This window comes from Vicugna pacos, chromosome 3 (genome assembly GCF_048564905.1).
Source record: "Vicugna pacos chromosome 3, VicPac4, whole genome shotgun sequence".
Lineage (NCBI taxonomy): Eukaryota > Metazoa > Chordata > Mammalia > Artiodactyla > Camelidae > Vicugna > Vicugna pacos.
Window position 1 is genome coordinate 16,088,600 of NC_132989.1, and position 12,327 is coordinate 16,100,926.

At 40.6% G+C, this 12,327-nt stretch overlaps 1 protein-coding gene across 1 annotated transcript in view; it reads left to right on the forward strand.

The window, feature by feature from the left end:
• Window positions 1–12,327, forward strand: part of HTR4 (5-hydroxytryptamine receptor 4) — a 150,381-nt gene that overhangs the window by 79,779 nt on the left and 58,275 nt on the right. Inside the window, exon 4 of the mRNA XM_072950119.1 lies at window positions 93–293. Within this exon, the coding sequence (XP_072806220.1) occupies window positions 93–293 (201 nt within the window). The remainder of the gene's footprint in view (window positions 1–92; window positions 294–12,327) is intronic.

Sequence of the window (12,327 nt, forward strand, 5' to 3'; positions counted from 1 at the left end):
CCTTTTCCCCTCTTTTCTCTTCTGCTTCTTTCCCCCTAATCTTATCCCTTGTCCCTCTCCCTGCCTCCTCCCTTACACTTTTTCACCCGCAGGAAAATAAAGACCAATTACTTCATCGTGTCTCTTGCCTTTGCGGATTTGCTGGTGTCAGTGCTGGTGATGCCGTTTGGTGCCATTGAGCTGGTTCAAGACATCTGGATCTATGGGGAGATGTTTTGCCTTGTCCGGACATCTCTTGACGTCCTGCTCACAACAGCATCAATTTTTCACCTGTGCTGCATTTCTTTGGATAGGTAAGGCCAAAGCCGTGTGCATAGTGGATTTCCATACAGGAGACAACACCCTGGTGGCTTTTGGGCTGTGTCTTTGTTTCTTCCCTAATTCATTAGAGGAATGAATGTCAGAGAGGTAAATCTGGCTACTCACTATTCATTCAGTCTGCAGCTTTTGTACACTGCCCACTTTTAGTCAGGCACTCTCTACGGCCCTGCAGACACAGAGGTGTGTAAGGCCTGGAACCCATCTGCAAGGAGCTTGCAATCTACATAGTGTCAGGTACCGGCAATCACATTTCCCATAGATAGAGCTCTCAGTTATATACTGATGGCATGAACAAATCTGAGGGTGCTGAGAGGCAAGAATTAATCTATCTGCCCAGCTGGCAGCAGGGTGGCTCAGAATGATAGTGTTCTGTTTGAACACGACCTTCTGAAAATGTGCCTGCTTCATAATTTTATATGCATCTTGAGGTATGTGCCTGTGACTCTGGAGGCCCTTTTCCAGAAAATTATAAAATCCTCAGTAATTGTTTGCTTTTTGGACTCATGGCTAACATTTTATTACTATTGCATAACTGTGGTTTTTTTCCCTTCACATTTGACTTCAGGAGCCCTAATAATTTGCAGCTTTGCCTCATTTGTTGGAGGTATATGTTTATCATTTGTATCAGCACTTTTCATTTTCCAATTCCTGCTCAGTTGTATTAATTAATAAAGGCAGAATCCAGTTTAAAAGTCAAATGATTACTCGAACATATGCTACTATCACTTAGTCTTATCTTTTGGGGGTAGTTCCCAAAAGAAAGTATGGTGTGAAAATCATATGTTATCAGAATTGCCGGGGAAAATCTCTTACTGTCTCTTGAGTAGTTCAGCAAACCCCATTTTTCTCCCTAGTCGTGGGATAGGTGACTGTTCCTTTAATAGAGAAATAGGGAGACTAGTTGACTTATAATTAGAGATTGTTGTGTGTTTAAAATATATGCCTTTATACACTGAAATCAGAGTTTTCCCAGATAATTACTCACACTGGAAAAATCCTTAGGGACTGAAAGCAGGTGAGGGAACGGCACACTCAACACCTATTTTTATGGGACAGGTGCTTATTGATTGGAATGGTAGGTGTAATGGCCCGCTCTGTTTAAATTGTGCGTGTTCTCTCTTTCTTGCTCTGCCATGAACGTACGGATGAATGAGTAAGTTAAATGCATGAATAATGAGACTCCACTCAACAACTAGAGATAATGGCATTGGTAAAACTGAGCTATTGGTTGGCAGCCAGAACCACAGTGTCACAGTTTGAAATTTGTGTTTATTAGCTTATTTACAACAATCTGACTTCATGGCCTGAGAGATTTTTTAAGACAGTATATTCTGTAAAAAAGTTCACATTAGAAAAAACAAAATGTGAGGAAGTATAAAATATATGGAAATCCTGCAGGGTAGCCTGCACTTGATCATTGCCAAAATAAGTGACGAGACTGTAAGTGTTATAGAAACTTGGAGAAGGCAAAGCTGGGGAGATCAGGACAACTGGAGGTAACCCTGAGGTTTGGCCCAAAGCCAGGGGAAGATGAGAACTGGGTGGGGAATGAAGAATTGGGGGAGTGTGCAGTCATCTTCCTGATGTGGACAGTTTACTTGGGGCAGCCTTGAGAAAAGAATTGAAGGTTTCCTAGGACAGTTTGGCTTCAGAATTCCAGACTGACTGTCAAGTTCTTCTGAAATTGTGAAATTTTCCCTGAGTAGGCCTGAGTTGTCATGAAGCAGAATGGGCTTGTCTCTAAGAGTCATCTGCTTTAGAACTGAGGTCTGGGTTCAAATCTCGGCTCAGCCAATTTTTAGCTCTGAGAATGACAATAAGTTACTAAGCCTTTCTGAGTCTCAGTTTTTTCACCTCTAAAAGTAGGGGCAATCACACCTATTTAATAGGATCACAGTTAGGTTTAAGTTAGATGATCTATTTAAGGCATAACATTGGCCCAGTTTGGCACAGCCCTCAATGTTAGTGAGTGTTAATTTCAATTTCTTGTAACTGTACAACCAATGATCTTTCTTACCAAACTTGGACTTCTTTCTCAGTGAATAGCTTCTCCAAGCAGCTGCCACATCCAGAAACTAGATAGTTATTCTTAATTCAGTCTTTCCTTATTGCCAACATTTACATAATGACCAGTCCTATTGATTTTCCTTCCTAAACAGATCCTAAACTATTTCTCCCCATGTCTACCATCCTAGTCCAAACTAATATCCTCTCTTGCGTGTCATGGCAACAACCTCCTGATTTTCCCCCACATCTGTTTTATCTCCCTCTAATCCACTTGATACTTACAAGATCTCACAGCCATCTTTTAACACTGCAACTCTGATCTCATTGTTCCTTTGCTTAAAACTCTTCAATGGCTTTTCACTGCACTGAGGACAAGACCAAACTCCTTGGCCTGAAGGGTTTTGTTCCCTCTGTTTCCAGTCTATGTCCCCAGCCTCACTGCATGACCTTCAGCAGCCTCACTCTCTAGGCTGCACTGCCTTGACCTTCTTTCTTTTTTTCCAGTGTTCTGTGTTCATCCACCACAGGGCCTTGGCTCATACCTCTGCCTAGAAAGCTTCTTTGCTCCGTCCTCTCTTGCATGTCCTTTCACATTTTAGCTCAATCCTTTCTTCCTTGCAGAAGTCCTCTCTGACTCAATCAAACCTGTCATTCTCCTGTGAAAACTTAGGGCAATTGTGATTAAAACCACAGTTAATTTCTCTTTAATTTTTTCTTAAATGTCTCTATCTTCCCCAGTGGGGAAAAACACAAGGATATGAATAAGAACAAGACCCCCACCCTCATGGAATTTACCTTTTAATTGGGAGATTGACAATTAACCAGTAATTACATAAACACTGATTTAGGTATCTTGTAAACACCACTGAGTCTTGAGCACATCTGCTTTTTGAGCAGTGCTGCCAATAATTCCATTTCCTTCTCTGATAGTGAACATCAGAACTCCAACATCATAAGTTAAACACAGTCAAGTGGTTTGTTTTCTTCTGGGAGCTTGGAAAACTTGCCAGTTATCTCCATCATTCCCTGTCCCACGAGGTGGAAGTTCCACTCTGATGTTACAGGACATTTTAGCCTGAAAGAGTATGATTGTATTTATCATCTAGCTTCTGTTTTGCTGTGTTCCTCTCAGCATGACAGTTGGGTAGGGCTGGGCTGGGCTGAAGTACAGAGTGAGTGTCTCAGGGAGGTGTGATGTTACCGCTTGCCATGTGACTCCTGGCAAGATGTTGTGTCCTCCTCTCTAAAGCTGCTCTGAGTCTTTTGGATGACTGACATAGGGTAGTGTCTCTCAAGCAAGAATAGTCATAACTTGGTTCCTAATTCCACCCAGATAGCAGACCCCTGGAGCAAAGTAAAATGCAAAGTTCCATTAATATTATAAGATGCATTTCTTCAATGAGCATTCTTCTTCCACTGTGCTTCCTGGTGCCTTGAAAATTGAATCCTATTAATGAAAGTTTATTGACTCATTAGAAATAATTTCCAAAACATAATTAAAATACATGCATCATATAGTATGGGTCAGGGAAGCTCAAAGACTGCATTAAAGCTTTACATATAATTGATAATTTTAAATCTAAGGTTCTGGTAAATGAAAACTAACCAAGTATAATAGAGTACCGGTTTAAAGTGGAATATAGTGCAGCTGTTGAAAACCACGAGGAATAGCTATGTGTATTGTCCCAGAAAGGTCACTGGTATATTATGTGAGGAAAAAAGGCAAATTTCAGACATTAATGTTTAGAGTAATTCTACTTTTGTAAAATAAATATATAGATGTTTGTATCTGAGTGTCCATGAATGAGTGAGTGTAAGAGATAGTAAGTATGAATGAAATTGTGCCAAATCATTAACAATGGTTATATAGGGGCAGTGGGAGCTGTACTGGCTAGGCTGGACGGTCATTTAGATTTTAGTTGGGGCCCTCCGTTATTACTAATTTCTGAAATATACATCTTAAACTTTAGCTTTCTCTTTGCTAGAAGTTAGCACTCCTCAAATGTGAGAGTGTCTGCAGTAGCCTCTTAGCTGAGAGCATTTCTGGGACAGCACATTCCTCAAGTCACTGAGAACGTGAGGACTTTGGTGGTAGGTGTTCCCTCTGAGGTCGGAGCAAGGTGGGGAGCGTGGAAGTCATTCTGACCAGCATGTTCTTTCTGCTTTCTCATGAAATGCCCTAGATTCTCCCGCAAAGGGAGCCCTCGCATCTCCTGTGGGCAGATTCTTTCTCCCGAGGACCCTCACGTTTATCTTCCCTTCACTCCCTGCCAGTTCATGATCTTGTGTTTGATCTATTTCAACAAGATCTTTTCTAATCATCACAGTTTAAAAAAAATCATAACAATAATACCTGAGCATTATTTTTAAAATGCCATCATTTCACAAGTAGAACATAAAAAATGTCCCCCATTCTTCCTTTCCTTATACCCTAGGGTTAACAACTTTAAATAGTGGCCCCCTGTAAATTCCATTCATTTTGTATGCAATAAGCAGACTTGTTATGTGAATATATTTTTAGTTTACTCTAATAGATTTATGTTTTAAATAAGGCTTTGAGGAGAGCTTTTTCTTTACATATCCTAAGGAATTTCCTGAGTGCAGTGTTCTTACCAACTTGCTTATCATGTCATATATTAGTAAGATCTTTTTCAGCAGCGTGTGACAGAAAATAAATTGATTGGTTCAGAGCTGAAAAGTCAGGGCTCAGACATGGCTCTTCAGGGTTTGAATACTGTCATGCAGTCTAGCCCTCTCCCTTTGTCTCTGTCTTCATCTCCTCTTTGTCTCTTTCTTTCCTTCTATTTTTCTCTGTATCTCCCTCTCTATCTCGATTTCTCTATGTATGTTCCTATCTTTATATCTCTCCCTCTTTGCCCCTGTGCTGTTTTCTTGTTGGATCCATTCTCAGTCTGGTTTCAAAAAAACAGCCATTGACAACATGAGTCTTAAACCACCCTTAACTCATGAGTGCAAGGAAGAGAAGCCTAAATGCTGTTTCTCATGGAAGAACTTCCATTGGCTTTGCTTGAGTCAGATACTCTCCTCTTGACCAATCATCGTGGTGTGAGGATGACGCATCTGGTTGCTGGGCAGAGGTGAGGCACTGTTGCTGGTTTTACCAGAAGCATATGTCACAGGAGAATGGCATTTCCCTCTGGAGAGAGGGATGCTAGGCAGACAAAAATAGCAGATACCAACTTCTCTTATGCTGAGCAAAGGGGGCTTCCAGGTATCTTTACGGAGCCTCCACAACGAGACAGGTGTGTCATTCCCAAGTCTTCTTTATGCTAAGCCAGGTCTCTCTAGATCCTTCCACAGGCTTCATATTCCATGCTTTTCAGACTTTTAGCCATTCTGATGCTCCTTCTCTGATCACGCTGTACTTCGACGTACATGCTCAAATGCAGTTCCCTTTTAAAAAATCTATTTCACTTCATTGAGTATACTATTCTCTATAGCATTGCAAAGTTTTCTCTTTGGTATGTCCAACTGAATTGTCACTCTTCCTCTTGGCAGCCCAGGAACTTGATGTGTTTTATCTGCAAAATTCCTCCAACAGTTTCTCAGTCACAGATTTTCTTTTGAAACAGATTTGATTGTAAAACATACAATTCTGACTCAAAGAATGCATATTTCATCCTGTGCTGGAGATAAGTGTGCCTGCATTTCTTAATGATCTCCCTGGAGCATAACTCAATTTTATAAAGTGTAAATGAAAAATATCTGTCACTGTGAACTCATGTCACACAATTACATTTGTTTTCCCAATAGGATTGAAATACATTTCTGCAAGGAATGCATGTTATAAGTTATCCCTTCTTACATACTCTTAGAGGGCAAGGCCATTACCTAATGGTGATATTTGTTAAGTTGAATTTCATGCTAGGGGATATGAAATCTTATTTTTATAGTCATTTCATCCAGTATTTATTGAGTGCTTACTAATTGCTGGGAGCAGAGCACTGGAAGAACAGTGGTGAATAATCAGAAAAGCCCTGAATCACAGGGATTTTAGTCTAGTGGAGAATACACATAGTAAATAGGTAATTACAGAAAAATTATATAGTAAAATAGAGTAAGGAAAAGTCAAGGAATTTGTTGGAGCACATGACTGCCAATGCAGGGAGAGCTCCCAGAAGTGATACTGAAGCTGGGATTTGTGGATGATGCAGATGCCAGTAAGTGAACGGGGAGAGAGTGAGGTACGGAGAGCAACAGTTTCAGAAAATAACATATGCAATGCTCCAGAGATTTTTCAGTAATAGAGGCTAAATTCTTAGCTTGTTTTTCAGGGCTTTCCCCCGCATTATCCTCAGTCTGTGTCTTTCCTATCTCAACTCCCACCCATGAGTGGTCTGTTATCTTTTCCTGAGTGTGCTGTGTTTCCTCGTAACTCCATATTGTACCTGTGTCTTGAGTTCCTTTTCTTTTCCTGGTGAACATCCAATCCTTCTTCACTACTCAGATGTGTCAGCTTGTCCACCAACTGACTGGGCTTCATTCCCAAAGATGTGTTGTTTCTTTCTCTGAGCTCGCTTAGAATGTTAAATATAAGCATTGCAGTGATCACTCATTGTATTGGTTTACTGGTTTCTTTGTCTCACACTAGACTACCAGCTCCCTGAGAGTCAGTCTTCCTCTCATCTGTTCCTGTGTTCTTACAAGTCCACAGTGGCCATTCCAGGCACCTTTAGCTGAGCCTAGAATGCTCTGAGATGTGACTTGTGGTTGTTTGATATGACTTTGTTGTTAGTTTTTCTACCCTTTTAGATGTCCCAATATAGCAAGTGGTTAAGAATGAGGCCTGTGGTGCTAGGCTGCCTGGATCCAATCCCAGCTTGACCAGTTATCAATTGTGTGATCTTGAGAAAATGTCTTATTTTATTTTATTTTATTTTATTTTATTTTATTTTATTGAGTTATAGTCAGTTTATAATGTTGTGTCAATTTCTAGTGTAGAGCACAGTTTTTCAGTTATACATGAACATACATATGTTCATTGTCACATTCTTTTTGGCTGTGAGATACCATAAGATCTTGTATTTATTTCACTGTGCTATACAGTATAATCTTGTTTATCTATTCTACATATGCCTGTCAGTATCTACAAATTTTGTACTCCCAGTCTGTCCCTTCCCACCCCACTCCCCACTGATAACAACAAGTTTGTATTCTAGATCTTGAGGAAATTGCTTAAACCTTCTGGATTTTACCTTCTCATCAGTAAAATTGTGTCCATACTAATATATTCCATCTGGAGTTAGGGAAGACTAAATTACTGAGTGTATACAAAGAATATAACTTAGTAAGCATTCAGTAAATGTTAGCCACAAGTATTATTCCAATATTGCTTTCCTTTCTAAATACAAATTCCTGGTGGCTATTGTGGGCGCCTTCCCAGACACTGATAGTTGTCTTTTTCCTCCTATTGCATAGCTGAGTGTCCTTCAAGATTACACCCTCAGCCTTCAAAGCTCTGGGTATCTCACCTCTCTTTTGTGGAGAGCCCACTCATCCTGTGGCTTCACCTGCACCTCTGCCCTTGTCCTTCCTGCAATGTTGTCCTGTGCTGGGTCCTCCGGGCTCTGTTGAACAGGTAGCTGCCTGTTCAACATCTTGCCGTAAGCATCTTTCTCTCTTCTCAACCCAAAGTGGAAATTTCCATCATAAACTAATATCTTCTTCCTTTTGTACATCACAGTGCATTTACTAGTCGCTTTTTAGTCATTTAAGTGTAATTCTTTGAGGGAAACTTTTACCTATCAACCATGACCAGCCAGATGCCAAATCATAGCTATATTTCTATAGATAACTTTAAAATCCATCTTTCTCCTCCTTGTTCTTTTTTTTTTTTTATCCCATTTCTGGATTATTTGCAGTAGCTTCTTAATTAATATTCCTATGTATTATCTTATGTCAGCTTCATCTTTAAATATGTCTTTTTCTGTGTGATCTCAGCTCAGAAAGCTTATAGGGCCTGCATATGTATGCTTATACAGCATGGACTTTGACAGATGTGAGTTGTTTTTTTTCTTAACATTTTTTATTGATTTATAATCATTTTACAATGTTGTGTCAAATTCCAGTGTTCAGCACAATTTTTCAGTCATTCATGGACATATACACTCTCATTGTCACATTTTTTTCTCTGTGAGTTATCATAACATTTTGTGTATATTTCCCTGTGCTATACAGTGTGATCTCGTTTATCTATTCTACAATTTTAAAATCCCAGTCTATCCCTTCCCACCCTCCACCCCCCTGGTAACCACAAGTCTGTATTCTCTGTCTGTGAGTCTATTTCTGTCCTTTATTTATGCTTTGTTTTTGTTTGCTTGTTTGTTTTTGTTTTCGTTTTTTAGATTCCACATATGAGCGATCTCATATGGTATTTTTCTTTCTCTTTCTGGCTTATTTCACTTAGAATGACATTCTCCAGGAGCATCCATGTTGCTGCAAATGGCATTATGTTGTCGGTTTTTATGGCTGAGTAGTATTCCATTGTATAAATATACCACATCTTCTTTATCCAGTCACCTGTTGATGGACATTTAGGCTGTTTCCATGTTTTGGCTATTGTAAATAGTGCTGCTATGAACATTGGGGTGCAGGTGTCATCCTGAAGTAGATTTCCTTCTGGATACAAGCCCAGGAGTGGGATTCCTGGGTCATATGGTAAGTCTATTCCTAGTCTTTTGAGGAATCTCCACACTGTTTTCCATAGTGGCTGCACCAAACTGCATTCCCACCAGCAGTGTAGGAGGGTTCCCCTTTCTCCACAGCCTCTCCAGCATTTGTCATTTGTGGATTTTTGAATGATGGCCATTCTGACTGATGTGTGGTGATACATCATTGTAGTTTTGATTTGCATTTCTCTGATAATTAGTGATGTGAGTTTTAAGTCCCAGTTCTACCATATCCTGGCCATGTGATGCTGGGCAATTGGAATAAATTCTCTGTGCCTTAGTTTCCTCATATTTAAAATATGGATGATGAGAGCTGTCTTTCAGAGTTTCTGTAGGAATTATATCGAATTATATTTAGCATAGCATATATTTAGCATACACTTCCTGACACAGAGTGTACTCTCAAACAATGGATGGTGTGTAAAGCAGAAATAGTCATTGTAGCAGAAAAGTAAGTGGACAATTGTAATACAGTTAGAGAAATACTATGTTGCAGATATATACAAAGTGCCGGGGAGGAAAAAAAAAAACAGGCCGCAGATGGTGAGCCAAACCCTATCTCTGACAGAAAAGAGTCTCCTCCTGTGCTTTTTGGGTCAGAAACAACCTTCCAAGGGATGTTACCCTTGGGCTGAATCTGAAAGTATCTGCTAGCAGACTGATCAATTCATATGTGTCATAAAGTATACCTTGGTAACCTTTGTGTGTGTCCTGTTAACTCTGCTCAGATGTTTCCAGCTGACATTTTTGGCAGATGATCTTTTTTCCTTTCGTTTGTAATCACTCCGAAAGACACCTACCTAGACAGCTGATATCCCCCTCCCTGCAAGTTTTCTTACTGTGAAGGTCTAGAAGTGTGTTTAACAGAGAAGAACATATAATTAAATCTGCAGGTTGCACGTGGGATTATGATTCTTGCAAAGGCTTGACCTGATGTCCTCCAGATCTCTGACTGGAAGGTGCCTCTCCCTGTCCCCACACCCCTACAGATTTTCCTTCCTGGAACCCACAGTTTTGTCTCCACTCTTGGCTGCGTTCTCAGTCACATTCCTGCCCCTGGCTCCTGGTGAATGTCCCCGCCGGGGTCTCTTTATTGATCCTCCAGGTGACTGGCAGCTTGTCAAGCCTCTTGGGACCAGAGGGAAAGGCCTTCAGGTTTTTCATGAAGCTACTGCTGCTTTACTCCCTTCTCGACTTCTCCAAAGTGGGACTGAAGGAACTAAAATATAACAAAACCAGTTACTAAGAGCAGAAAAATGAGTCTCTTGCTCTAGAGTTCTGCCACAAAACACGGATCACTTCCTGTAGGGAAGACTACAGCCCAGCCAGTGAACCCCACAGTTACCCCAGACTATGTGTTACCTGTTTACCCCTGTTGTGGTTGTCTGGTGCCATAATACATGTACCCCAAAACTTAGTGGCTTAAATAATAATGTATTATTAGATCTCACAGTTCTGTGCATCAGGCACTTGGGCTTGTCTGAAGTTATTTGGTGGTATTTAGCTGGAGACTGGACGGGCCTGGAGGGCCCAACACAGTGTATCACACACATGGCATCTTGGTGAGGTCATCTGGAAGGCTGGGCTCAGCTGGGCTTCTCTCTCTGTCCATGGGGGTCCCTATTTGTGATCTCATATTGATACCTATTAGATTTTTCATGTGACAGCTCCTGGTTCTGAGAAACCAAGAGTCCTCTTAAAAACTGGGCCTGGGCCTGGGCCTGGCATCCAGCACTTTTAATGTGCTCTATTAGTCAAAGTGATCCCAGGGCAGCCCATATGTGAGCAAATGGGGCATACTCCTCACCTCTGGTTGGGAGAAGTATCAAAGAATTTGTGGCCACCTTTATTCCATTACAACTACAACCTCTTACCAAAACTTGGATGTAACCAATACCCTGTTTACACACTAGACAACGGAAACACAGAAAGACTCAGAGTGATTTGTCCAAAGTCATAAGAAACATCCATGAAAGAGCTGGGACTAGAACTTGCTTATTTGATAGCTAAAGGTAAGATGTCCCTTGTCAATCCTAAGTTTACTGATTCAGTGGAGTTCTTCATCCCCTTATCTTGAAGATGAATACCTTGTGCTTTTTACATTAGGCATTGTGGAAAATAACCATGGTGAAATGTTTCTGTTTTCTGATTCCATTCCAACACTGAGGTCTTAGCAGCCAGCTGCTGCTTCATCTCTTCTCTCCTATGGTTGACGTTTCTTTCTTTCATTGATCTTGATTAGAGATTTGGTCTCAGTGATCACTCAGGATGCTGTCTTTAGCCATCTCAGGTAAGAGGGCTGGACCTGGAATGGGTCCATGAGAGGAGGCTACACATAATCAGCTCCACTGATTGCAGCCAATATGGTCTCAGTTTCCATTCACCTTTAGAGACCAACTCACGTACCTTTTTGTTTCTTAGAGTCAACTGTCGGGAGAGATGTGGAACACGATGTCTTCTATTTTATTTGTCAAATAATTTAGAGCCCCTAGTTCCAAAGTGTATTTGAATTTGTTTACAGTAGCACTTATGAAACAAATATACGTGTACATGTAAGATCAGAGGGGCTGGGAGTAAAGATAGTAGCTGCTGTTTGTTAAGCTTTATGTACCAGGAACTTTCTAAGTTTTAAACATACTATTCCATCAATCTTCACAGCCAATCAAAGAGGGGAACATAATGTTCCCCACTTGACAGATGAGGAAACTGGATCTTGGAGAGGTTAAGTAACTGATCCTGACAGACTGATAAACAGACTAATAAATATTAAAGGCAGGGAGAGTTGGCACCTGGATGCGAAGACTGCTAAGATCCCTGGTTCTGAGAGTTTAGGGTTCCAGGTTGTTCTCCTTGCTCTTTCTGCCTTCCCTGTGGTTGCAAGGACAGGAAGTGAGGAAGAGTTTTCCTTAATTGCAGGAGAAGCAGGGAAGTGATTAGCATGGAACTTAAAATATACTGCTGCCTTCTAAGAGTTGTCAAAGTAAATTGTGTCCCCAGAGACATTTAAAAGCAATTTGATCACATATTTACACGTGGCTGCAGTTGGGGAAGCTGGTGGCTGGTCTACCAAAGGGGATTTTTTTAATGTAGTTTTGTGAGCAATACTTTGAAGTGTTTTGCATAAGAAATTACTTTGTAAATACCCTTGCTACATCTCAGATAATCTTGGCCATCTGGAACCTCACTTGTCATTTGAACATTCACTTAACCACTTTGTAAAGGTTTTCTAGTTACAGAAGAATGGGAATTGTCCAATGGAAGTCTAGAGAATAGATCTTATAGATTGCTCTAGTCCCGAGATGAAACACAA